The sequence below is a fragment of the Poecile atricapillus genome, chromosome 3 (genome assembly GCF_030490865.1).
Source record: "Poecile atricapillus isolate bPoeAtr1 chromosome 3, bPoeAtr1.hap1, whole genome shotgun sequence".
Classification (NCBI taxonomy): domain Eukaryota; kingdom Metazoa; phylum Chordata; class Aves; order Passeriformes; family Paridae; genus Poecile; species Poecile atricapillus.
The window spans coordinates 9,661,799-9,688,426 of NC_081251.1; the positions used below are offsets into that span (position 1 = coordinate 9,661,799).

Here is a 26,628-nt window from a genome sequence, read left to right on the forward strand (position 1 = left end):
CTTTTTCAAGACTACTTATTCCTTTTCTCCTTTGCCAGAATTCCCAAAGAAACTGTGAGGTTTGAGAAAGAGTGAATGACAGGCAGAAGAAAACCAAGACGCTCGTCCCGGGATGATCTCCCATCCTGCTCCTGCCACTCCCAAGCGGGTGGCGGGCTCCCGACGCCGGGTGGGCAGGGCTGGGTAGGAAGGGTTGGGTAGAAAGGGCGGTCCCCTCCCTCATGGGGGTCGCAGCCGCCGCCCTCATGGCGCGGGCGGCGCGGGGCGGGTCGGGCCCGCCCTCAGCGCGCCCCGCGGCCCCGGCGGAAGGAGCGGCCCGGCCGCCCCCGCCCCTCCTCGCCGGCTGCTTCCGCCCGGTGTCGGCAGAGACAGCGCCGGCCGCCGCCGTGCCGGGAGCCGGGGAGTCTGCCAACGGGGAAGGTACGTGTCGTAGCGGCCCTGCCCTGCCCTCCCCTGCCTCTTCTGTCCCTGTGCCGGGTCCGAGAGCCGCCCCGAGCCCACGGCCGGTCGCCCCCCGCCGCCGTGCGGGGCTGACTGGGAGCCTCGCCCAGGAGGGAGGTGCCGCCAGCCCGGCTGTGTCGGGTGCCAGGTCTATAAGGAACCTGTTCCGAATAACGTTGGTAATCTCTAGGCGGGCGGTTGAGGATGGACTCATACATGCCATGCAGAAAGAAGGGCTTCTTACGTTCTCCCTTGATTTGTTTTGTCATGAAGGAGACTTAATGAAACGAGTCCTAAGTGGTGTTTCCTTTTCCAGAAAATAACTGAGGTGATGCTATTTGTAGTGTTTTTTCTATGTGTTAGCACTTGTTCCTGTGAAGCATCTCTTGCAGCTGAGTGATGCTTGTTATCTTGGTGGCATGTTACAAAACAAGAAACGAGGGAAAAGTCTGTGACCTGAAGGGCCTATAAATAGGAAAAGAGGAAAATAAAACTATAAATTCTTAAAAGTTACATATGTGATGAGATTTTTAAGTGGAAAGAGGCATATTTTAGAAGAGGAACTACTGCTTTGGAAAAGCAAGGAATCCTGCAGGCTCACACCCTCCTTCAGGACTGTGCTGTCTGTCAGGTTTGCTGTCACTGCTGGTCCCAGGGCATCATCACTGTCAGCACCCACCTTCACGCCTGTATTCATTACACAAGAGAAGAGGTGCCTGTGCCAGACAGGGTGAGCAGCAGGTTCAGGAAGCAAGTAAATGCTGGCATGGAAATATGTGGTGAAACAAATTAGGATAATGATGAAGGGCTGTTTTGAGGCATGACAGTTGTTGAGAGCTTTCTTAGTGGTAAGTTTTTTGTTGCAAAAATGAAGAAACAGCTTATTTTCTTGCAACTTAACTATAATATTAAAGCCTTGAGTGGCTTGAATTATGCAGACTGTTATTTTTTTAGGTGTTATGTACTCCTGGCCCTCTTGGACTTTATGATGCCCAATTAAGGTTTGAGAGTCCATCCACATGGGCCGGAGTCTGGATATGCATCTGTATTCTGTGTGTTTCAGAGACTAGAAGCCTTCAATTACTAATTGTGATTATTGCAGCTTCCTATTTGCTTGTGACACTTGCTTATGATGTCAATGAGGGAAGTAGTCACACATTTCCACACCTGGGTAGGGAACGACGCTAAGACTTTATACTTTCTCTCATTGACTTACTACAAGGTTTATGTCAAAGCAGTCAAAGTCAGTGATTTTTTATGAATCTTGGACAGTACCCTAAGCAGATGCCTTTGAAAAAGGCAAGCATGTATGAATCTACTTTACCTAGTCCCACTCTGTGAGTATCCACTCAGCTTGCAACAAAGTGCAGTCCAGGAACTTTCTGGAACAGATGTGCTGAGGTCTTAAAGATTCACTGTGGACTTCGCCATTGACTCATCCTTGCCTTTGACCCTAGGTAGCTCTGGCTTTCCAAACATCCAGCCTCAAGAAGTTCTGAGGGTCAAAAATCCAGTAAGGTCTGTTGGTTTTCGACACACTTTCTGCTACATCTATGTAGTATGATCTGCTTTAATTGATTCACAAGGACAATTACAATAAATTGTGTATGGGTAATGGTAAAACAAAGTTTCCAATATGACTGCTAAGCCAAAGAATTTAACAGTACATTTGACAATATTTATGCTAAAGCTTCATAACTGTACTGTTTTCACTGCTGGTTGTTGTTTGTTTATTTATTTGTTTTTAATTGATAGCTTTGATTTCTTTTAAATTAAACTTTTTATTTTCCCATTCTTGTGGTTTGTTGTAATGAGGGCGCCTTGTCTGGAAAAAGGGGTGGTCCTGATTTTGGATGATGTCTAGGTTATTTTTTCTGAGTATTACAATCAGAATTTCAAGGTTTCAGCTTTAGAGCATGCTATGTATGCATTTGTACAGAAAACATGTTTGCAGGATATGAAGGACAGGTAATTTTTGCTTACTTAAATCAGGTGTGCTCTCAATAGCGATGTGGCTGTGTTTTTTCTGCTCTCGACAAACCACTGTGCAGATACTGAATTCTCAGTGAAATTTTTGACAACATTGGATTCTAGCTTACTTGTTGAATGATGACATTTAGATGACTTGTGAGGCTTGTAAACAGCTTATACTGGGAAAAGTAAGTTATTCTGGTATTCTTAATAGAAAAAAAAAAAGTGTAATATGAAATGTCCGAGCTTAAAGAGAAATTAAGCATGAAACAAATTGAAATTTTCACACTGAATACAAGCCTGACTACATAGTCACTGGCAAAATGAATGAGAACTGCTTATTTAGCTCACTGGGGTTGCACAACTACCTTATGTAGTGTGATGGTGCCTTCTTACCATATGTTAGGTAATCCTGATGTGCCAGAACAGTGTCTAACCAATGATGCCACAACTTCAAGTTTGGCAGGGTTTCTTTCATCATTATCCTTGTTTCTTTCTTCAGTATCTTTGCTTCCTCCTCCTGCTATCATGCTGTTCACTTAGTTCTTTCCTTTTTCCATCTCATCTCCAGCTTCTGTTTGGATTCTGCTCCCATTGTCCTTTGTTTAGACCAATTATTTATTCAAATCCTTAGTTATTAAAAAAACCAAAACACTTGTGATACAAACTTTTTGCAGAAGTCTGATTCCTCAAATTTTACATCCTGAAAGAAATTGTAGCACCAATTGGGAATGCGTACCAGATCATAACTGGATTCTTACTTGAACCTATGATGAGCACAGGCTTTGTTCCTGAATGTATTTGTTCATAGTCATGAGTTACCAGGATTTAGCAGAGTTATCTTGATGGGAAAAGCTGGGCCCCTCTGCAAAATGCTGCCGTAGAGCAACTTCAGGGGTTACTGGTGTAGTGAAGAACAAGCTGCAGTTTTCCCAGCTTGGTGGATTGTGTTTGGATCCTCTTGTGACTAGAACTGTAGGTCTGTATGTCAGAGCACTGGCATGTGCAGGCCTTTCTGCAGCACTAGTTCTAGAGAAACCTCCTGGCTCCTGCACCACTGTGTCCAGCCTGGCTGTTCAATTCCCTGTCCTGTCCTTCTGATGAGCAGAACCAGTGCTTCGTACTGGGAAGGACTCGGACTCCAGGCCTCATATCAGTAATACAGACAACTATGTTACTGTAGTGACTCGGAAGGGGATCTAATGCTACCGGTGTTACTTGTGTCTCCTGTCCATTGGTTCTCCTGATTATGCTTTGCACAGAGCTCCATACAGTCTGCTTCAGTTTGTTTTCATGTCTCTGCTTACAGTGCCTTCCTAACCTGTTTAGGTGAGTGGCTGAGTATCAGAATGTAAAACTGTTGCAGGAAACAAAAAGAGGAGGTGGTAAGCAGCGAGTATGGGTTCAGGGGTTACTGGAGAACTCAGCTGTAGCTAGTAAGTTGGTCTACTTTGAGTAGATAGGATTTTGACCAATTCTTTTATGTCCTCATTAGAAAGCAAGAAAACCAGCAGCAGCTGGAGAGCTAAGATGAAGGTGGGATAACAGTTGACGTTAGAACATATGCAAGTTGAAATAATAAAATGAGAAGAAAAGGGTGTTTTGAATTTGGAGCATATTTTAGGTTAAAGGAGAGTAACCAACATGGAAATGTGGAAGAAACAAGGAAATAAGGGATAGTTCCTTGGGGAGATTTATGCTGAAAAGCATAGGAAAGGAAGCCAAATCAAGGGCAGCATGATGCTAATTGTATTTGTGGACTTTTTTTTTTAATTTGGTATCTGCTTCTTGCTTGTATTCATTATGCTCTTTGAACTTCACATTACTTGACAAGACAGAAGATTAATGCTCTCCATGAAGTAGTGAATCTTATTCTGACAGGAGATGGAAAAGGAGTTATTGAATATGAGATGAAATAGATTTGCTTCTTTGTGCTTTTGCCTGTTATTAGTGCTGCTGAAAGATGGATGTTTCTTCAAATGCTAAACTTATGGGAGCTGTGGTTTAAATGAATATGTATGTTGCTGTTACTTTAAATTGTTGTATTTTTATGTTTCATTAAACGTTGGGCAGATTACCTGTATTACTTAAACAACTGTCCAACAGAAATGTGGGCCCTGTAGTTCTTTTGATGTAGGAGAAAAAATAAGAGTATAGAACATATGGTTGAAGAGCCATATAGGTTTTTTTTGTTTGGTTGTTTTTTTTCTTTAAAAGTTCTCATTTTCCCTAGGGATAATAGGAACTACATCGTAAAGAAGCATCATCTCTGTTTAGTGAGCAAGTGTTTTTTTTCCAAACTCTTAGACCACAAGCAAGCTTATTTGCCTGTATATCTTTCCTCTCTCTTAATGCTATTTTCAGTTTATTTTTGTCCATGTGTCCTTGATAACCTGTTCCTTCACTCTTATTTTTTCTTTTTTTTTAGTATATTTTGATATTTCTCTTTCCTTTGAAGCAATACCTTGTAAAAGGTCATGTGTTCTCCCCCGTAATTCACATAACTGTTTGCTTTTGAACATGATGAAGTTTAGAGACCAGGGATGTTTCTTCTCTCTGTATCCAAACATAAGCATGATGGGTTAATGTTAATGTTGTTAATGAAGTGTAACATTCCCACCTCTAACTTCAGATGAGTTTTAACCCAGTCTGTAATCGTGGTGATACATTTCAGTTTTGCCCAGTGCCTCCCAGAATACTGATGTTCAACATGATTCAAATTAACAAATTACATACTTTGCAAACATTACTGTATTTGTGACAGTTTTCTCGTGCTATCAGTTCCAAAGTGATTCATTTTCTCTTTGACTTTCTAATGCAATGAAAAGCTGGGAAAATTTATTGACAAGATTCTCTTGACATGAGATTGCTGTGTCATTGAAATTTGTTGGTCAGAAGAGACCTGGCGTAGTTTTTTCCCCTGGAAACCTTTCTTACCATGTAGACATTGTACTTCAGCAGCAGCTTTTTATGTTCTTTTGCACAGATACTCTGTTTGAATGAGGTTTTGCTAACATTGCAGTTTAGTCTCAGAATATAAAGTATATTTATTATACCCACATTTTATTCATGCCTACCACCTTCTGTTTAGTCCCCTGTGAGATTTCAGTTCTGAAAGCCCCTTTTTTCCTCTGGATCCAGTACTTCAGTGCAGTATTTGGAGGGAAAGCAGTCTTTGAAAGTTACTTTATTTCACCAGTAAATTTCAGTAGTCTGTACAAATGAACAGCTTATTCCTTTGAGACTAAAAGGTTTCCCAAAATCCCACTTTCTGTTCTGGAAAATGCTTCATAGTACACCAAATTAAGCCATCCTCTTTGCTTTCATGCAAATGAAACTATCATTACTTCCTTGAGTAGATTTGTTTCTTTAAACAACAGTTTTCTTGCTTATTTCATTTGAGGTCATGGACAGTCTTAGCTTTATCATCAGGCCTGCATATTGACTGGGAAATTGGGAATTTGCTGGGGGAATAGCTACCACTTTCTTGTAATCCATGTTAGTTGTGCTTATTAAGTTACTTTAAGAAAAAACAAACCAAGACAAAAAACATGTACTCATTTGGGTTCATTTTCATGTTCGTAGCTCTCAACAGTTCACTTTTGAAAAAGTGAAAGTTATTTTGGTGTGATTAAACAGAATGGCAGGACATGATATGTTTGACCTCTTCCACTGTATCCTGAAATGTGTTTGATAAAACATACTCCATGTTTAGAAAGTTATGTCTTCATTTTTTTTGGATACATTCATAGTAGCTGGTATTGTGTGAAGCCTCAGGGACCCTTGGCCACACCAGGGTGACTTCTCAGGGTTTCCTTTAAGTTCGCTCCCATTCCAGTGCTCTGTGTTTCCAACCAGGTGTTAAACTGTGACAGCAAATGAAGGATCTTTGATCTAGCTGGTAACAAAGGACATGGACTCTGCTCTCGGAGCACTGGGCAAACATAACTGGGGTTTTATGACAACCTTTGGTCTGTGATTGCCAAAGGATAAAGAGACCAGGCATCAAACTTCGAGCATTGTTGCCAGAACTGTAGTGAAACGTGAGATCCACTTACCGACTGTTAAGTGCTGTAGACCAACAATTGATGCTTTCAGAGGTGTGATTGCTTTCATAAAGGTTGCCAGTGTGCCTGATCCCCATGGAAGTCTTTAATTTGGTTTTTCACCTTCTTGGGAGTAGTGGAGAAGTCAAGGCCAAGAGCACTATAGTATTTCCATTATGATAATTAACAGAAGCGCTTTAATTTTCTTCTTTTTATTTATTTATTTTATTATTTTTTTTCGTCCTTAATACATGCTGAGCTTTTCAAAGCTATAACTCACAGTGACATATAAAGATAGGTTAAAAGTTATGGTGGGCCTAACCTAATCCATTTCCTCAGAGTTTTGATCATCCTATACATTGAATAACTTTGTGCCAGACCAATGTATCATTGTGGGATCTGAAAATTTTCCAATTTCTTGATTCCCTAACTCCAAAACTCTTTCAAATTATTCATTTCAGAGCAAAGCACCTTTTTGGAATAAGGTTGGTGGGGATTCCATCTGTTCCTGATTTGAGTCCTCAAATGGACCTTTCCAAGCTAACAGTTTTGATTTGTGAGTCCTGTCCTGCTTTGATGAATAGCTGTCTCAATAACTGCTTTTATAATGTTAGGCAGTGACAAGGGACCACTTGTTTGGTACAGAACAGGTACCCAGAAGTTATTTTCCATGCATCCCTAACACTGGGTCTGTGCATACTTTTTGGTCATGGCTACAAGATTATTAATGACAACATAATGTTACAGGGTCTTGCAGGTAGATCCAGTTCTTAAAACTAGGTTTCTCCCTCCTTACGTCTTTGCACAGTCCCTCATGTGTTGTCTCTGAATAAGGTTCAGACTTGAGGAGTGATTCCAGTTTTCATTCTGCACTTCAGCTTTTTATCATTAGAACCCTAAGTGTGAGTAAGCTGTACCCCATTTCTGTGTGTGTCACTGATACTTTTCTACAGTTATCGGTGAAATTCTCCTGGCTGTTTTACTCCTTGAGGGGCATGGAGGGAATGACCCAGGAACAAAATAAATTGAAGGCATCATATTGGTAGCTCATCAAGTGATCACTTAAAAAAAGGCCGCCTAATCACTTCACTGGTTTTAGAGTGTTGCTTTATATAACTACATTGCTTTGTTTGATGTGTCCATAGTGTTAATTTTTTAGCTTTGTTAATTTTTACAAATAATGCCTAACAGTTTTTATTTACTAATTCAGAGCTGGTGTGAAAGGGGCTGGTATACAACTTTGTCAGAGAGTTATTCTAGAAAGTACAATGAAGAAGTGTTTCATTTTTATGTGCTACTGGCTGCTGCTGCTTTTCTTACAGAGAATTGGTCAAGATTTGTGACATATGTCACAACAGCTTGCAAAGTCTTTGGCCTGTGTTTATTGCTTTCCCTGAGAAAATCTGGCATCCATTATTTTTTGTTTGTCTTGATAAATCTTTGATGAGATCTGGGTATTGTGTATCATGTCATACCTCATCTCTCACATCATGTAATCCCACCTTCCATTGTTTCTCTTTGCAGTTTTCTTTCCAGGTTGGTCAGTCTGTCCCTTTCTAGTTCCTAACTGTAAGCATAAGTTCCAGTCTGCAGATCAAAGAGCTTACATCAGGTCTGGGTGATTCTCATGTGGGAATAATGTTGTAGAAATTGTCAGAGCCTTAAAGTAGAAGGCAGTTGAAGGAATTTTGCCCTTTTTCAGTTATTCTTTTGCATTCTAGTGTTGAATTCAGTCACGTAAAATCACCTATTAGGGCAGGGTTTCTTCTTTTATTTAAACTGGTACAGCTAATAAATAGAATACATCTACTTAAGTTTCCTATATTTTTGGGGGCTGGTCTAGTTTGGATTCCTTTTGTCTGACCTAAATACTTTGTTACTGTCATGTACTATGTTCATGAAACTGCATTTACTAAGGTATTAGAAAACTTGCTTGAGATCCTTGTTGTACCTCCTGTTTCATTTTTTAATTCTGTTTTAGGGCCAGAAGAATTGTAAGCTGTTGATTTGTGGAAAACTCCGGAGAAGAATTCATCCATCTTTCTGTTGAGATCAACATTTCTGTTTTGTCTAACTGAATCTTTAAAATCTCCAAGAGAGGTTCTGCTGCCTTCCTAGCAATCATCCATTGCCTTCTTAGCAATTAGTTTTTTTAAGATGCCTTGGAGTGTCAAGACATAACTTGTGGCTGTTGCCTCTTGTTTTACTGTCTTCCATTGCAAAGAAAGGTTTGGCTATGCTGCTTTTGCAAGTCTCATTCAAATGGATCTAGGTTGCTATTTGATTACAGTATGGGAGACTGAAAAAGCACAGTGCATAAAGCTTTCCCTCTAGCCTAGTTATTTACTTGACCTTCCCAAGTTTTCTTGTGTTCTTGACATTGTGTGGTTGAACAGAGCTGAGTTCAGTGTTACAGGTATGTTTCTGATGAATATCCTGAGTATTATAGGCTCCAGTATTAACCCAAGATTACTTGACAGCTGGCAGACAGGAGTTGCTTATCTTTTAAGCTTGTTCAGTTACTTTTCAAACTATGCAAGTCAGTTTATTCAGCCTACATTTCCTTGGCCTGGAAAAAAGAATGCAGTGGGAGACAGTGCCAAAATTCTCAATAAGGCAGTGTGCATTACATTTACATGTTTTCTTTCATTCTTATAGCCAGGCATTTTATAATTGAGGGCAATTGTATTGCTTGAACATGATTTGCTCTTGGCAGACTGGTCTCTTATTCTGAATTAACATCTTTTCTTTATGTGATTAGAGGAATTTATACAGTACATGCTCTGGTGATTTTTTTCTGTGGACTCAGCTGAACCAGATCTGCCTTGGGTGCTTTTTCTTGCCTTTTCTGATGGAAAATGGCTATGATTTTAAATACATTTTCATCCTCAACCATTAAGACCTCCATTCATTTACAGTGTTTTTTGATAAACAGCATCCTTGCAATTGGCACTTTTTGGTATATCTATACCAGACTCATGAATTTACAAACATCCAACTTTGTAGGTTATCCCTAAGATCTAGTCCAGGTTCTTTCTGAAAAAGGTCAAAGCAGGTCAGGTTGCTGAAAGCATTGTCCAGTTGGAGATGGTCCTGCCTTTCAGGGCAACTTTCATTATCTGATACACCTAATTGTGTATGTGGGGGAAGCCTTTCTTATTGGAATTTCCTTCACTGTAACTTTTGACTGTTTTTCCTTGTCCTTTGGACATACATCGTATGCTTCAGCATCCATATAATCTAACTGGTTTTATCCAGTATACGGATGTCTTGCTTGTCTGAGGAGTCTAAAACTAGACATAGTTCTCCAGATGCAGTCTTTCCAATGCCAAGCAGCAGAAGTTAAACACATTCTGAGATTGCAGGCTATTCCTTGTGCAGCCTTGTACTTAAGCTTGATGGTTACAGGGGCTCGTTACTGAATAATTTTCAGCTTAATCATTTGTGTCTTCTTTGGAAAGCCACTTACTAGTTTTTGGGCCCTCACCTGAACCCATGGTGCAGGACTTTGCATTTGCCCTTGGCTTTCATGTAGTTCCCACCTTTCCAGCCTGTCAGGGTCCATTTGGATAGCAGCCCTGCTCTCCAGTGTTTCATTCAGTTTGTTTGTCTTCCCCTGACATTTTGCATGACCCTTCTGAGAGTAGCTCCTGTCCTCTGTGCAGGTGTTCAGTGGAGACACTGAACCTTATTGCCCAATAGTGATCCTTGAAAGACATTGTTGGTACATTAATGGTTGTTTCATGTTCTTGGGTACAACTTGGAGCAGTTGTTTGGGTTTTTTTATACCTTTCTGTGAACTGAGATGAGGCTGACTGGCCTAGAGCTCCCTGGACACTAATGTGGACACGGTGGTTGCCTGTTTTTGCGGTTTCCAGACATATTTCCAAATCATAGAATTGTTAAGGTTGAAAAAGAGCTCTGACTGTTAGCACAGCACTTCCATGTTCATCACTGTCATGTCCCCAAGAGCCACATCAACACGTTTTTTTGAATGCTTCCACCATTTTCCTGGGTAGCTTTTTTCAATGTCTGTGTGGCTTACTGGAAAGGATAGAGAGTGGCCTCACAGTAGTCTTGGCCATGGACACCTTGGGGTGTGTCTCTTAAGATTTTGTGGAACCCTATGTGTCAAATCTGCTGCAGTGGTCCTTTCTCCTTTACTTTGGTTTCACCACTGTTTTATGCAGCTTACCTTTGCCCTCGTGGTTACCATTGCATCTTTCACTGCAGCATCATGCTTCAGAATAGGTACACCAACCTGTTTGTCCTGTGTAGTGATTGATAGTGAATAGTTTATAAACCAGATATCAGTTTGCTTACTCTTGATTACATTATGAGGTGCTAGTCTGAGTTTGTGACAGCTCTTTCATTGAATATTCTAAGTGCAGATCAAATTTTGTCTCTATTATTTAACTTAATAGTTCATATTTATTTAATATTAGGTAGTAGTTATTTAACTATTTGATGGTTAAAGGTCATGGTGTTATGCTGCAATATGCAGTTTTATTATGAGGCACACAGAATTTGCAGAGACATTCATGTATTAGTTCTGTTTCTTTGGTATATTTTCATTTGTTTGCCTTCAAACAGATTTCAGATGAATATTTTCAGTGGACAGTATGAACAAGAAATTTAAAATTATTTGCCTTTAGTAGAACAGAACTTACTGTCCAGTTCATCATTGTGTCTTTCTGTGACAGAAACTAAAAGATGCTTTCTCTCATATAGTAGTAACATGTATCAACTCTTACAACCCCTTCAGACATCAAATACTGAACTGGGCCTCAGATTACTGGATATGACAGCTGTTGGTGGGGTGGGGTGGTTTGGATGGTTTTTTTTTCAATTATTCTGGGGGAAGGCGTAATAGCAAAGAAACAACTCTGCAAGTATTGACCTGTTATAACAGTATCTTATTCTGCTTAACAGCAAGCATGGGGTCGGGGTCAGAAGAGCCAGTACCCTTACATGAAGAATTTATCTACTGTTGTGGAGCTGCTACCCATGTCTTAAAGTGTGGGCCCTGGAAAGACCTCTCAAAAGATGAAAGTAAAAATCTACCCAGGCTCTTGTTCATGATTATTCCTGGTAAGGGTCTTTTTTTTTTGCTTAAGTCTAGAAGTTTGTTGATTGAAAGGGGTATGTCCAGTTTAATTTTCAAAAATCTCTGCTATATAAGTGGTAAATTTTGGCTCATGCATATGGCCAAAAGAATCAGTAATACTGCAGTGGTGAAATTTCTTTGTTACATTTGATTGCTATTGCTACCTTTATTTTTAATAGTGCCAGAAGGCAGTACTTAGAAATTATGATGTCTTACTCATTTTCTTCATGGTGGTGGTTTACTGAGAGCATTGTGGGTTTTTGTTTGTTTTCATTGCTCTTCTGTTTATCTCTTGCACCTTGATGTGTTACTACAACGTCAGCTGTGTGCCAACTGACAGATAAAAGTTACGGAAAAATTCTAGATCCAATTGTTTCTTTAAGTTTTTTTTTTAATAGTAAAAGTTTTTAACTTAGATTTTTGCACGTGAATTTTTTTGCTGACCCTATTAAACTCGGTGAGTATTTTACAGTTCTTCATTGTATTTAAATGTGGTTGTCTTAAAATGAGAGCTCTAAACTTGCATTTAATGTTAAAATTAATTAGGAGAAATCCTAATTTCTCTGAAGTGTACCAATGAACTGTAAGAGTTCTGTCCTTAGCAAAAGTAGAGAGTGAGCCCACTCAAGCACAGATACTGTGACTCTCACTGCCTTACAGTTTGCAGATTTCTGATGCTTTCTGTAGTTTATTTGAATGTACTGGATACTATTATTTCCCCCAGAATGAGTGGTAAAAAAAATGACTTCTCTGATTTTTCTGCATCTTGAGTTCACTGATAGTGTACTTAGTTGCTGTTCATGGGACTGTGTGTGGCTTGGTCTTTACTTAGTGGTGAAAGAGAACACAGGTGCATTTTTCTAGGGGTTTTTTTCTCAGGGTTTTGGAAGGTCCATGGAAAATTTTGTTTGTTTCCTTGGGCAAAATGATTTTATGCCTTTACCTCCAGGAGTTGAATAGTAACTTTTTAAGCCAGTGACAGTGAAGTTTAAATTCTTTCCTTAACTGAAAAGAAGAAACCTTCAATGAGTACATCTTGTCCCTATTTTGAGGGGAATAACCTTCTAAACCAAATATACTATGTAGTATCTCTTTAGTACCTCTCCGGAGGTACAAGCCTGATTTCACGCTTTTCCATTGCTGCTTTCTTTCAGTTAAGGCATTTGTGGAAGGTTTAATTGAACAGCTAAGTTTAGAGTTTCTTTTTCACACAAGTTCTGGAGCTTTCACCTGTCTTCAGACTGATACCTTCTCTTTGGGGTGATAGTAGAGGCTGTAACAAGGATAAATCTGTAAAGCTAGATTATATCAGTAGAAAGATATGTAGGGGAACAGCACAAAAGTCAAACATTAGCATCCAAGGCATGGTACCTGTACGAGGCATGTAAGTTATTCTGTTCAAAATGTACTAAGTCACTGTATGGTCTCTATAATAGGAAATTCTTAATGCAAGAAAATGTAGTGGCAGGGCTACATGGAGCTTATTTCCTGCAGAACAGTTCTGTGAAGACTCCTTAATAACATCTTAATTAGATAGATGTTCAGAAATAGACATCAGTGAAATATTCAGAGTGCTTCTGTCATGGTCTTCAGGCTTTTGCAAGCAGCTGATTTATGTTTTTTTCTCTTATTTCAGAAGTATGTTGGTAACAAGCTGGAAGTTCACTGCAAAAACAATTTAAAACCTCAGCAACCACTATAAAGCTATCTTCACTTTAGGTGCCCAAACTCAGTAGTGAATTAAGTTACCTAAGCTTCTTGTTGTGGCTGGCAGGAAGCTGAGTGGGACCTGACATAACAAAGTGCAATTTTGCTTCTCATAAAACAAATGGTGGGGTTTTTTACTACTGTTACATGCCTTATTTTAGCCTTCAAGGAAGGCTTATCTGCCAGTGCGAAAAACACAGCCTTAGGAGAGATCCAGACATTTGGGTCATCTGGCAACGTGTTCATGTACCTAAACAGTCAGGATTAGGTAGCATTCCCCTTGTGCTTTTATAACTTCCTGAGTATGAAACGTGGAGCCCTTCTGGAGTCCAGCAATTTTCACACTTGAAAGGCATGTATTCCTGGTTGAGATTCTTTATGGAATGAGGGGAAGAGGGGCAAAAGGACAGCTTGGCACACAAATCAAGGAAAGCAGTATCTAGACAAGGGCAGCTCTGGCTTTAAAAAAGAGAACATGTACGGCCAAGCGTTGAGCGATCTGAACTGAGGGTGGCTAGTCCTCCTGCATGTGTTACCCTGTTCTGTGTATTAAACTGCTCTGGTACATGCTTTTCCAATCCTAATGAAATTCAGGCATTTGATTTTGTTAACATGTAGTCAAACCAAACAGTTGTAGATGGATATTGAGAAAGATGACAAAATTCTCGGCATCTGCTGGAGTCACATTGTTGCAGGATATTTGAGAATGAATCCTGTATGTTTCATCTTGTGTTTTAATCACGTTACTTCAGAACAAGGAGGATTCCTCTCTGGTCCAATTTAGCCTTCTCCCTCTCCCCACTTTTTTGAAAAAATAACTCCAAAACATTCTTCTACTCTGAAATCAATGGCAGAATTTCCATTGACTTGAAATGAGGCAGGATTCTGCCTCCTAAGAACTGAAAGCTCACTGTGCTTGAAGCAGTTGAAAAAACATGCAGCAGAGTTTAATTTCATTTAACTGCAACAAGCTAATTTTTTTTTATTAGTGGCAGTGTGTGTGAACCTCTAATTGTAATAAAGATTTATTGTATTTAAAAGATTTATAAAGATTTATAAAGACTTTCAACTGTATTAGTTGAAATGTGTAATACACACTTTTTTGTTTCATTACATTTTTTTCTTGTGCCCACAAAACCTCTGAGTAGGAGTAATAATATGTTTACTAAAGTAATTACTATGTAGAAGGTCCAGTTTTTCCTCTGTCCAGAATATATGCATATTCTTATTTGACTTTCTTAATATGAATTATTTTCTATTAAAATTGATGATATTTACTCATGAGAACAACATTAAATGTTTACAGTCAAAGGATCAGGTCCATGATTTTCTGGAAATGTAGGTGTTATGGAAAGGACAGGAATTACTGTTTTTCCTCTTGTGTCCTAAAGAACTGTTTTCGCTTTTAAAGTGTTTGTTCAGTGTAAAATTAGCAGCAGCGTAGAAAATCTACTACAGCAATATTTATCATTGCTTGTGTTCACTGAAAACCAGAATCCACAAAGTGTAATGGATTTTTTTTTCTGTTTTAATAGTATCTATTTGTGCCTGAATATTTATGAAACATTTAGTCTTGTGAAAAAATACAGATTTTAAAACCACTGTACTGTTTAGCTCATGACATTTTGCTTTTCCTCAAAGTTTTTCTTGCAATTCATTGCAAGGCATTGGGATGCCTTTGTTCCAGGCTTCCTAATTTTTGTTACCATTGCTGTAAACAAGGCAATTTTACTGCAGTTTACAGTCTTGTACTTGGGAAGCATATATAATGTAAATAACTTTTTTTTTTTTTTGTGGTAAATCATGTTACACAAGTTTCATTCCTTAATATACAGAAATAAGTTCAGAATCTGGTTCTCTAGCCTGCATGCAGAGTACTTCCTATGCTTTGTCAAGTTTCTTGATATGCTCTTTGCAGTTAGATCACTGCTGGGTTTTTGGATCATCTTACTGTTTTACCACCTCATACTGTCAGTTAGTGGTACTTAAGGTCTATGAGGAGTTAAACAGACACTTTCTTCAGGTATAAAGATTCTTCTTCTGAGCTAATTGTCTGAGTCAAGAATTGCTGATGCATGACAGAAATTGAGGACTTGGATTCTCATCTTCTCCTAGGAGTAGTTATATGTATTTACATCAACAACACTGTTGTTGTTTCACTTGAAGGACTACTGATCTACTTTTCAGCAGTGAAAACAGTGCAAACAATTTGCCTGGACAAGTCTTAGTATATATATATAATGACAAGTCTTTAGTATATTCTCTCTTGAGATGAGAGTTCCTGTTAGTTCTGAAGTCTTTAAAGTTCCATTTTTTACTGTAACATAGGGACTCAGAAAAGCTTTCAGTAATTCTGGCTTTGTTTTCACCTGCTGTTTCACTTTACAATCACCACCCTCAACGCTTGAATAAGGAAAGTTATAGTAAGAATCATTATGTTATAATGCTTTGCAGTAAAACTAATTGTATAGCCCTGAAGCTTAGTTCCTTTGTATTTTGTTTTTTGGCTCCCACAAAACCAGCTTTCTGAAAGTTATTAATCTTTCACTCTGCTCAGCAATTACTGGAATGAATTGTTCTTCAGAGGGCCTACTGTCACCACTGAGACTGAGGGGTAAAAGAATCTATTTCCTCATTCAGTAAACTGTCTGAAGCATGTTTAATTCTCTTCAGTTTGGTTTTAGAACAGGCGTTGATTTATACAAAATTTATGTGACTAAATGCCCTTGTTGGTACATAATCTTTCTGCTGTAACTTAGTCTGCAACAACTGAATTGGATCTAGTAAGGACTCCCAGTATCAGCAGATGAGGTTTCAGTGTGCAGCTTCTGGCAGCCTTAGCCAGGGTATAATGTGGAGTCCTGTACTGGAGTCTTGCTCCTCATGTGGATGGATTAGAACTGTTTATGGGAAGCAAAATCTGATTTTGGAGTGAAGACCATTGGGTTACTCGGGGAAGGTACTTCATCTACTCAGACACTACTTTCCAAGTCAGCAGCCAGGGTCTCCTACCCCAGCACATAGCAGCATTCACAGTTTGCCTTTGAAATGCAACTGGAGGAAGGGGAATGTTGCTGGCAATGGACAGACATATTAAGAGGAAAATAGATTTTTCACCTTCTGGGCAAGGGGAGTTCTGAGTTCTAGGTCATGTATGTTTTGTGCCTGAAGTCACTGGTTGAGGTCCAGCAGCAGTTGTGTGATGAAGTTGGAACCTGTTCTGTCTGAATGCATTAGGCAGTTTTTTCCTCTTTCTAGTTTCGTGATTGGTTGTTTTTATTTTTTTTTTATTTTTTAAATAGTACTAGAGCATCGTCCAGGAAAAAAAGTCTGTCCTCATGTGTTCTCTGCAGTTTTGTCACTATCAGCAGGATTATGAGAGCTCTTATGAAGTTTGGTGGTGGTTTTTGTCTTTGTTTGTTTGCTTTTTGCTTGGTGGTTTGTTGATTTTTTTGGGCGAGAGAGGGAGGTGAAGGGGTGGTCAGGCTGAGCCCATGATGTGGCACCTTCTTTATAAAGGGACTCTAATTCCCAATTTCATCCAGCCTGATATGAAAAAAACTAATTCAGATGCTGAAGGAAGGAGCATAAATTTCTGGGTAGTTTGTAGAACCAGTAGGTAGGAATGCCACTGCCATGAGCATTTCTGCCTACTCAAGGGTAGCTTGCCCTGAGATTGGAATCTCCAGCTGTGGAGATAATCAAAACTTGACTCTCTGTGCAGCCTGCTCTGGCTCTTCAAGAGCAGGAAGGGGCTGAGCTCAGAGATCTCCAATGATCCCTTCCAAATTCAGTGATCCTGCACATATGACCCCTGCACTGGCCATCCAGGCTCCTTGTCCATGTGTGAATTCTGGTCTTGGTTGATACTGGGACACTTCCAAAAGGTAGTAAAGTCTATGGATAATCATAGAGAAATACTTGATAAGAATTAGTTCCTTTTTGAAAGCTGTAGTTTGCCCTCACAGCTGTATAGAACAGTGAGAGCCTTAACAATGAAACTGGGTTTGTTAAGTGTTGGGAACCAAAAATAATTAAAAATTGTTAAGGAATGAAGCATACTATTTAAATACAGTATAAACAGAGTATGCCAGAAGAGGGAGCTGTTCTAAAGATTAGGAAAAAAAAATAGCGTGTTTTGGCAAAGTTATTGCTATATTAGCCAAATATACGACACTACAGGCTTCAGGCTCTCCTCTGAATGCACAGGTAAGCATTGAGTGATTCTCTACTGTATTCTTATCAGAAAAAAAATTAGTAGTTTTATAAGACCATGTGACAGTGATTAACTAGTTATGTTAGTTGTTGAGGGTCATAAAAATGCCTTTTATTTGCATTAGGAGGAGTGAGATAAAGCAAATTAGAGTAGAGAATATAAGGTTGGGAGTGCTGGGGGTCTGTTCCCACCTTTCCATCTGGCTTAGATGATGTAAAATCAGTAGATGGCCAGTCATATCTACAGATTGTGTCCCAAAGCACCAAACAAATCTTCATTCACTTTTACAGTATTTGTAATTATACAATAACTTAAGCTTCTAAGCTAGCATTCACTTAAAATCAGCTAACACCAAGTAAACAAATTAATACAGAAGCACGGTTGCATAGAGTGAGACAATAAATACTTCCTCTCCTGGAATGTTTAAATCATTGACCAGCTCCACGGGCAGCTCTACTCTTCCTGTGCAAAATTCTTGTGCCAGGACAGGTATCACCTTCCAGTGTACAGCAGTAAATAACCCAAAGCACATGAAGGAAAATAACTCACCACATTAAAGTACTTCAGGTCTTTTTTAAAGGAATCATTCATTTAACTTTGGATTTTGAGTGTTGAAGTAAGTAATGCTTCTACATGCTAGAGATACTGCTGTACTACATGCTAAGATACATGCTGTTCATATACTAACTTACACTTTACTTTTCTTAATCCTGTGTCACATAGTTCTGGTGACCTAAATCTCGAGTTGTTTCCTGTGTGGATATTTTCCATCATATTGACATTGTGCTTTCTGTGTTTATCTTCATATACCTTGACTAGTATAGGATAAAAGGTTTCATGAGTCCTATTGTCTTTGCTTATTTTGATCATACCATCCCAAGGAGAGCAGTGCTTCTGTTGTCCATCCTTAGATGAAGCAATGGAGCAGAGAAAAAGGAACTTTTAGGTGTTCAAAAGTGAGGATGTTATTTAACACATCTGGTCCAGGGAATCAGCTTTAAAATCTTGTTTGATTTCTTGGCTCTCTTGACAAGGCATATGGAGGGTTATAGAGCTCAGAATGGCATCTAGTCCAGCTGGCACACTTGAGTCACATGTGGCTAATCAGCAGGAACCAAAAAAAGTCTGACTTTTGCATCTGATTTGTGTCCTGATTATATGCTCTTCATATCCAAGCAGCTGAGCAGAATTCCTTCTGTTGTGTGCACAGATACTTTATTTATTTAGGAATGATTTCTCTTTTGCATTTTATCTTAGCAGCAGCATTCATCCATTCTGTGATGTTTGCAGTACTTTAAATTTAACTTAGTTCTGCAGATGCTGTGCTTGACTGGATTATTTACTATAAAACATTGTTCCTTACTGTGTGGAGAGAATGGCTGTGGATCTGCAGCCCTTTCCTGCAGAGAAGGGAAATGAAATGCTCTTTTACCATGGCCTTACCTGCAGCATAGGGATTGAAGCAACCACTTGATCGTTCAATTTTGAGCAGCTGGGCTGCTCATCACACTGGCTCAGAGAAAAATACCTGGTGTTCTGAAAATTTTCAAGAGTGTATTTCCCTGTATTCCACCTCTCTGTGTTATGATCTTATGTGATCAGCATAACGTAATCAGAGTTTTCTTGGAAGGTCTCTACATTACCTGCTTTTGTTTGCAGGTAACACTTAAGTAATTGAACCTCTCTTTGGATGTGAGCAGCCAGTGAAGAGACTGGGCCATTCACAGAGCTCTTCTTGCCTTCATACAGCTGTTAGAACCATGAAGTTAGGTATAAGGCAGATGCTCCTGAGTGTAAAGTAGCAAAGAAGTTAGAAACTGTTTGTAAAGTGTTCACTAAGACTCACCAGACAATGGAAATCCAAGACATTAGTGCTTGGAGCACTTTAAAAACTTCCTAAGGCCGTTATTTCGCAATTCAAAATGTTTGTCAACAATACTGGCATAAGGTATTCCCTTTCCCACCATGCTGTGCCATTCCACCCCTCAGTTATGCCAGAACAATACTTTGAGAGATCGTGCTGTGAATTAAATACATACATTTATTTCTGGGGTCTTTTTACAGCTGGAACAGTTCCCTGTTTGGGTTCACAGCAGGGCCCCCACAGAGTTGTGCCAGTGTAATTCAGGGGCTGGTGAGCCGTGGTAGGAGGGTGGGAATGATAGTCAGAGGGGAAGGTGGGAGTTCCTTCAGCTGGATTTGCCACAGAATTTTCTGTTGATAAATTATGGTGTCAGCCCACAGCACTCAGCACATACATGAGTTCACATGCTCTGTCTGGAGGCTTCTTTTTCAGGAGTTGGTGGCCCACCAGCCTCTCCAGGTGGTAGTGATTCACTGAGAATGCCTCTCCCTTGAGGCTTCTGCTTTTGTTTCCACTGCAGCTCTAGCTGAAGCTGCCAACTCTTTGCATTTGATCCTGAGTTCTCAGATTCTGATGTGGAGAATTTATATTTTATATTGCGGTTTTTTGGGGTTTTTTCTTTTAGGGGGAAAAAAAAATTGGCTTTCTTACTCTCCAGTAATTGGTATGTGGGATGCAAAAGTCATCACTGAGAACAGACTGCACTGTAGAGTTAAAGTTTGTGCAGCATGACAATTCAGGTAGAGGTGCATAGAGTAAGACAAAATGTTTTTCTCTTTCCCTGTGACTGGTGTTCCTATCAGCAGGTAAGAAAGTAAGAGCACAGTTTTCTATTTCACTGAGACATAAACACTGCAAAACAGTGTTTATTCTTATGCTTGCATGGGATATGTGTCACCATATTTTGTGTATTTGCACTTTGAACAGGAGCAAAAGCATACACACAAACACATACAAACCAAGAAACCCACATTTCCTGCTACTTCCAAAGCCACTCATCCCAACTTTTCCAGCCGTTTCTTTATCTCTAGTGCAAATATTCATGACTTAATTACAAGATCAGCATTGTTCCTGAGGTGGGCATGCATGTAAGGTACTGTAAGCTGGAGTTCTTTGTCCATGAAAATTGAAGTATTACTAGCCACTGATTATTTGGTTTGTATCTTATTTATAAAATTTGAATAAATATCAAATGACCCTCCCCTTTACTTACTAAGGTAAGTAGTTTGACTTCCTGAGGACGTTGTTTGTAGCATACAATACTAATTTGTCTGTACCTATTTGATTTCTGTTTTCAGTTCACATAAAACTTTGAATATGTCCATGAACTTTCCTGTTTTTTTCTGAGACATAGTGGATATTAAAGAATACTAAAATTTAAAGTTTGTCTAGAAGACATGCGTGCTGGTGGAGTACTGTCTGAAGGAAAGGTGTGTGTTCTAGCCTACATTATATATTAAAAAATCCACATCTTAGAATACTGTTCTCTATTATTTCTGCTGCTTATGGACTACTTGTTTGTGACTAATATTTTAAAATATGCTGACAGCTGAGCTTTGTTTACTGGGTCAGCCCATGAGCTTCCATTGTCTTTAGAACAGAAAAAAAATAGTCTTTCATTAAAAATAAAAACTTCCTCATGCAGAGAGGAGCCTGTATGTCAGATCTAGGCTTGAAATATGCCTTTTTTTTTAATTTCCCAGTGTTTCAGAAGTACCTCTGATGGGGGCTTGGCACAATTGAGCTTGTTAAGTTTGAGAAGGCAGAGTAATGACAGGATGGTTGCACGTCCAACTGTGCTTGACAGTATTTCCCTCCACTAAATCTGGGTGGCAGATGTGACTTACTGAAATTTCTCAATCCACAGTCTTCTTTTGGTGTCCTTTCCCTACTAATGAGGCCTTTTCAGCATGGATCCTTCCTGCCTGGCTGTGTGAACAGCATCAGGGGAGGAAGTGATCCCTCTCTTGCAGCATGCAGTGGCTTGAGTTGGCCAGGGTTATGGAAAAGTTGTGTTCTAGGGTATTTCACTTGATTTGAAAATTTTAAAAAGGATCTGTTTCTCTTCATGGGATGTCTGAGGCAGGAGGGAAGAAATTGCATAGTGAAGGACCTACCTATGAAGGGAGTCCAGTGTTTCCACGTGCATCATGTACAAATAAAGCATTTAAAATCTTTAAAGCTACAGTAGCAGAGTATATTGTACTTCCGTTCTGGGAGCTGATACCAGAAATACCTGAGCTATTATGAATTTGCCTTCATATTAAATATTTTGACTTAGTTGTACCTGAAAAGAATGAAAAATTAAAATCCTCTTTCAGGTTCTAGTTAACACATGGTCTTCCTTCTATCAGATAGTAACTCTTATGGATCACTGAATCTATAATATAAATAAATATGACCTTTTACATTCAATATATGGATTATGGAAAACAGTACGACCAGAAACTGAGTTTGTCGTAACTCTTGCTCTTGTTTTCCTGTTACTGGCATGATGGAAGATTTTGGTCATTGTCCTGATTTCCATTTTTGAAAACAAACCTTGATTGTCCTTGTTGGATTAAAAAACTCTGATAGGAAGAAGTAAATACATAGCGATATATAAATGCTGTCTTCCATCTTTAAGTTTTGGATATTTCATATCCAGCCTTCTCTGAAGAGGAAGAAACTCTTTCCAATAGATCTTGAATGGGTAAATAAATGTGCTTGTGAAGTGACTTGTGTTTTGTGTTTTCCTGAAAAAAGTCTTTCAGTTAAAGTCTTGGTGGAGCATCTACTTAGGACCAGTATTAATACCCCAAATACAAGCCCTTTTTTCTCAGTCATAAATACAGTGGTGTCAGTGCAAAGTGTCCTTCCCTAAGGAGGTGAATTGGTAAATCTTGGTTTATCCATATTCAGAATAGGATGTTCTTTTATCTTGCATTTCTGAAGACTCAAGGCAGATGCAAATACAAAATTTGTTTACAAAATTACATTAGACTGTTGTTTTCAAATATGACATTCTTGAAGTTTTAATACACAAAAATTGCAGAAACACATTTTCGGCCTTTTTTTCTGAAATTAACTGTCTTGGTGTCCTCTATTGCTATTTGTTTCCTGTCTGTTACTACCTTGATAAAACAAAACAAGCAATAGCCAAACCCAATAACCCCAAAGCACCCAAACCTGTGCATTTTCTTATTTTTTTTTTTAATTCTTACCAATGGTACAGCTTAGGCAAATCTGATACAGATTTGAAAATATTCTTTCTGGTGCCTTTTGAGTGTATTGTTTGCTTTCTCCTTGTATATTATTCAGAAGCGATCGAATTTTCAGAGCTGTGTATCTGCACAAAACAAATAATTTGTGGTTATCTTGGGTTTGAATTATTTATTTTCCTGTCTTTGTCTTTTTCCTGCTGCTGCTGTTTTCTCATCAGATTTGTGTTATTCAGATGTTTCGTAGGCTTTCTTGTGAACCCATTTGACATCAAGTCTCATGTTCCTCTTCAGGCACTTCCTTTGTTCTCCCTCTTTCTTTCAGAAGGAGGTTTGTTTTCTTCTGGTCCAATGCTGCTTCAGACCACGAAGCTGGCTGAAAAATTCCTACTGGGAGTTCTAGACCCAGCACAGAATTCACAGTAGCCTCTTGGCCAGCACTGGTTGTAGGATGGATTGTATCAGACCAACCACCTCTGGGTATTAAAAGTAGTTGTATCTGTCTTCATCTACTTAAGAGACTATGTATCATTAGGTGTGTACTAGGAGATCTAACAAAATGTTTTAATTTTTCATTTACTATGGGGAAAATAACACAAAAATTATTCAATGGTAAGCAGTAGAAAATCCTGGGTTCTACCATTGAGAAGTGTAAAAAATTGGCTATTCCATTGGGAATTCAATTATTTCAATTTTATGTCTGGTTTAACTCCCTTCCAAGAAACATTAGTTTACAGACACATTTGAAAAAATTAAAAACAAGGCTTCTTTTGTATTTATGTACCTCTTTTGGTTGAGGTGGCAGAGGTAATTATTGAAATACATCTGTGGACTTTACAACCCTTGCAATACTGCTAAATTACAAAGTCCAGTAGGTTTGCAGTGGATGAAATCAGTATTTTGGACTTCATATCTTATCTGCCTGGGATAATAATGTTAACAGATGCTGTTAATTATTCCTATGGGAACACCAGTATATACTGTCACAATTTTTAGCTGGTAGTTTTAATTCACAAGCTTCAGGTACTCTTGTCACTTGGGCAAAAAAAAGCTGTGTTAGGGTAATTCAGGTTTATCAGACTGTCTGTGGGATTTCTTTAGAGGGGAATGAACTTACATTTATCCTAAAGGTGAGACAGCATTAAAGAACAGACAAGCTTATTGGCTTTGTAAAATATATTCAAAGAATGTGTATTATAAAATCCAATATGTAAGTTTTATAGCTGTGTCAAACTAATAACAGTGTATGTGTGTATGTATATATAGGGAAAAATGTGAAATGTTCTTGAAAAACCACTCTAATAAGCTGTGTTACAGACACCTGGCTGAATCCTTCTGAGATTCCCTATTTTCACAACCCAAGTAAATATCTTAAGGTGCTTTCCAGCCAAATTCACAATTCCAGAATTGGAGAGGATCAAACAGAGCTTTCACATGTGTTTCTGTATAACGTCCTTGTAGTGTTTTGCTCCTTGGCTGATGCTACTCCCCTAGACTAGGGACTATAAAGGGATACATGATGAAGAATGCCATTCCCTGAGACGTGCAAACAGGTGAGAGCTGCTTTGACGAGTTTATGATGGTCACTCAGATGCTATTTGACGTGTTTTATATGAAATCCATTAACTTTGCATGTCAGAGAGACCTGTGTCTTGCCTTTTAAGGCCTGATCCCCAGCCACGGTGTCAGATTCTGCCGTTTTCTCCCAAGTGTGAGAACATCATTGTGTTTTTTGCATGCTCCATTTAAATTCTTCTGACATCTGCATGGGCTGCTTTCCATTCATTAGCATAGGGGAGTTGCATCTTCTCCCATGGTGGCTGGTCAGACGCCAAAGGCAGATTAAGTTTCCTTGAGCAAGGAACTTGTCACTGAGGTTCTTCGAGCTGGAACTGGGAGCTTTGGCAGCTCTGTGAGGAGGCAGTGAGAATCATCGCCACAAAAATGATTTTTATGTGTCCTGCTGTGCACCCTTGGATTTCAAATTTGATTTGTGGCTGCTCTTTATATTTTTTTTTCTTACAGTGCAGAAGACTATAATGTAAATACTGCGGCATATGCTTAATTCTGAAACTGTGGATTATTTCTAAAATTATACTTATGGTAATTGCTGGCATATTTTCCAGTTCCTCAAAGTTCTCTGTAAACCCACTGCTGGCTGTGTATTTCCCTTCTTGTATTCATGTAGCTGCCTTTATTCTTTATAGTCCTGCTGAGGTCCCAGAGCAAGCAAAAAGCAACTGCTGGAGAAGTGCATAAAGCACCACAGCTCAGTGCCAGCTACTGCTCCCATGGATGGTCAGGCTCCTGGAGACACAGCTGGAAACACTGGGGAATGTCTCACAGGACAGTGAGGGGAACCCAAACACTTCTTTCAAAGCAAGGTGCAAGAAACCTTGTCACTGTTGTGGATGACTTAGTTACATGTCAGTTTTTTATTCACTCCCCACCAGTCTTGGCTTTTACTATGTACTGCTTAAATAAATCTTTCTCAATTCAGCTATCCCTTCCACAACTGCTAAAAATTACCTAGTTTTAAGTTTTAGTCTCAATTTCTTTTGAGCAAGCTGTATATATTTTTGACTTATGTTTCTCTGGGCAGACAACTTCTTTCATATTTTTGGTGAATATCTTCATTCCTAACCTCGAACATTTTTTGCATGGGGTTATCTAGTGCTAATGTTCTCTTAATTATGGTTTCCATTTGACATGAATGTGTTCTGTTGCTGAAGAATTTAAAATGCTTGACAGTTTGTAAGCCATAAAAGCTGTCATTGCTTGTGAGGCTATGGCCTTTGTTAGTGAGCATGATATGTTTGTTGTTTTCCATTCATAATTAAACTGATTGAGTTGCACTGATGGTGCACTGTATATAAGTTAAAATTTATCGAGTCTGAATACTTTCTCTTGTGGAAGTGCAGCATCTTAATTATTTTATTTTAAGACAGGCCAAGTTTGACTTTATGATGCATTGAATAGGAAATCATGTGAAATCAGGATAGAGGTTATTCTTTAGCAGTGATATCCTCGGGTAAATACTCTGTACAAGTTGTTCTCTCTCCACTGACTGTTCTATCTTAAATTGACATTTAAAATCTTGATTTGATGGAAAAAGCATTAACAGGAAAATGTTTGAAAGTGAAAGGTAGGCAAATCCATCTTTATAAGTAATATTCGTATTTCTACTTATATGGATGACTAAAGAGTAGTAGTTCTAGTTCTTGGAAGCCTGTATCTGGAGTATATAGAAGTGGAGAATATTTACCTCCTAAAATATCACCAAGTTCCACCTCTGCACTGTCGATGGTTCTGTACCGTTTTGTGTTAGCTGTGGGTGGAACAGATTGGAAAAGGAAGCAGTGGATTCCTGTTTACATATTAAAAATGGAACGACTTTGAGCTTAATGTAGAATAGCTGGGTGAAATGCCATGTGTTATAGAGGAAAACAGGGAGTGTGGCAGGAGTCCTTTGGTTGTTGCAGCTTATGGGCGTCTCAGATAAAGTGGTCCCGCTGTTCTCATTCACTGTATAAATTGCCCATTTGACACACTCTTTCCATGAAATGCTTAGAAATCTTTTGCAAATTAGACAAATCCACAGTGTATTACAGTCTTGTGTCTTTCTCTGTTATGGTCACCATTTACAGCTATTGTTTAAAAAACTTCTGAAACAACGTAAATGCTGTTGAAAATTAAGCACAGTTGAGAGTAACTGCTTAAGATGTGCTTCATGGTTCAGATGACTGCAATTTGAGATTTGTTGGCATGCATGAATGATTCAGCTGCCCTGAGGTGTCTAAGGATTGATGTGGTATTCAAATAACTAGAGTAACCTTCAAATCATGGAGATTAACACTGCATTTACTTATGGTTTCCATTTTTTGACACTTGGTTGCTGAGTGATAGAGCATATGCAGTTCTAGTTTACTGTACTGGGAAATCCTTAAAAAACACAAATGAGCACTGTGTTGCCTGGGCTCCCTTGTGATTAACCTGGTAGTTCTTTATTTATAAAATAAAATAATTTAATTGAACACATTTCAGTTGCAAAGATCAGCCTAAAACATTATTGATCA

General features: G+C 38.9%; 1 protein-coding gene across 2 annotated transcripts in view; it reads left to right on the forward strand.

Moving 5' to 3' along the window:
* Window positions 1–287: 287 nt before the first annotated feature.
* LDAH (lipid droplet associated hydrolase) overlaps window positions 288–26,628 on the forward strand; it is a 107,084-nt gene continuing 80,743 nt past the window's right edge. Inside the window, exons 1-3 of one of the 2 annotated variants that reach the window (XM_058836256.1) lie at window positions 366–420; window positions 1,899–1,959; window positions 11,391–11,549. In XM_058836256.1, the coding sequence (XP_058692239.1) occupies window positions 11,396–11,549 (154 nt within the window). In that variant the 5' untranslated portion in view covers window positions 366–420; window positions 1,899–1,959; window positions 11,391–11,395. Of the gene's footprint in view, window positions 421–1,898; window positions 1,960–11,390; window positions 11,550–26,628 lie in introns of both variants that reach the window. The other variant, XM_058836254.1, reaches the window with a different exon arrangement.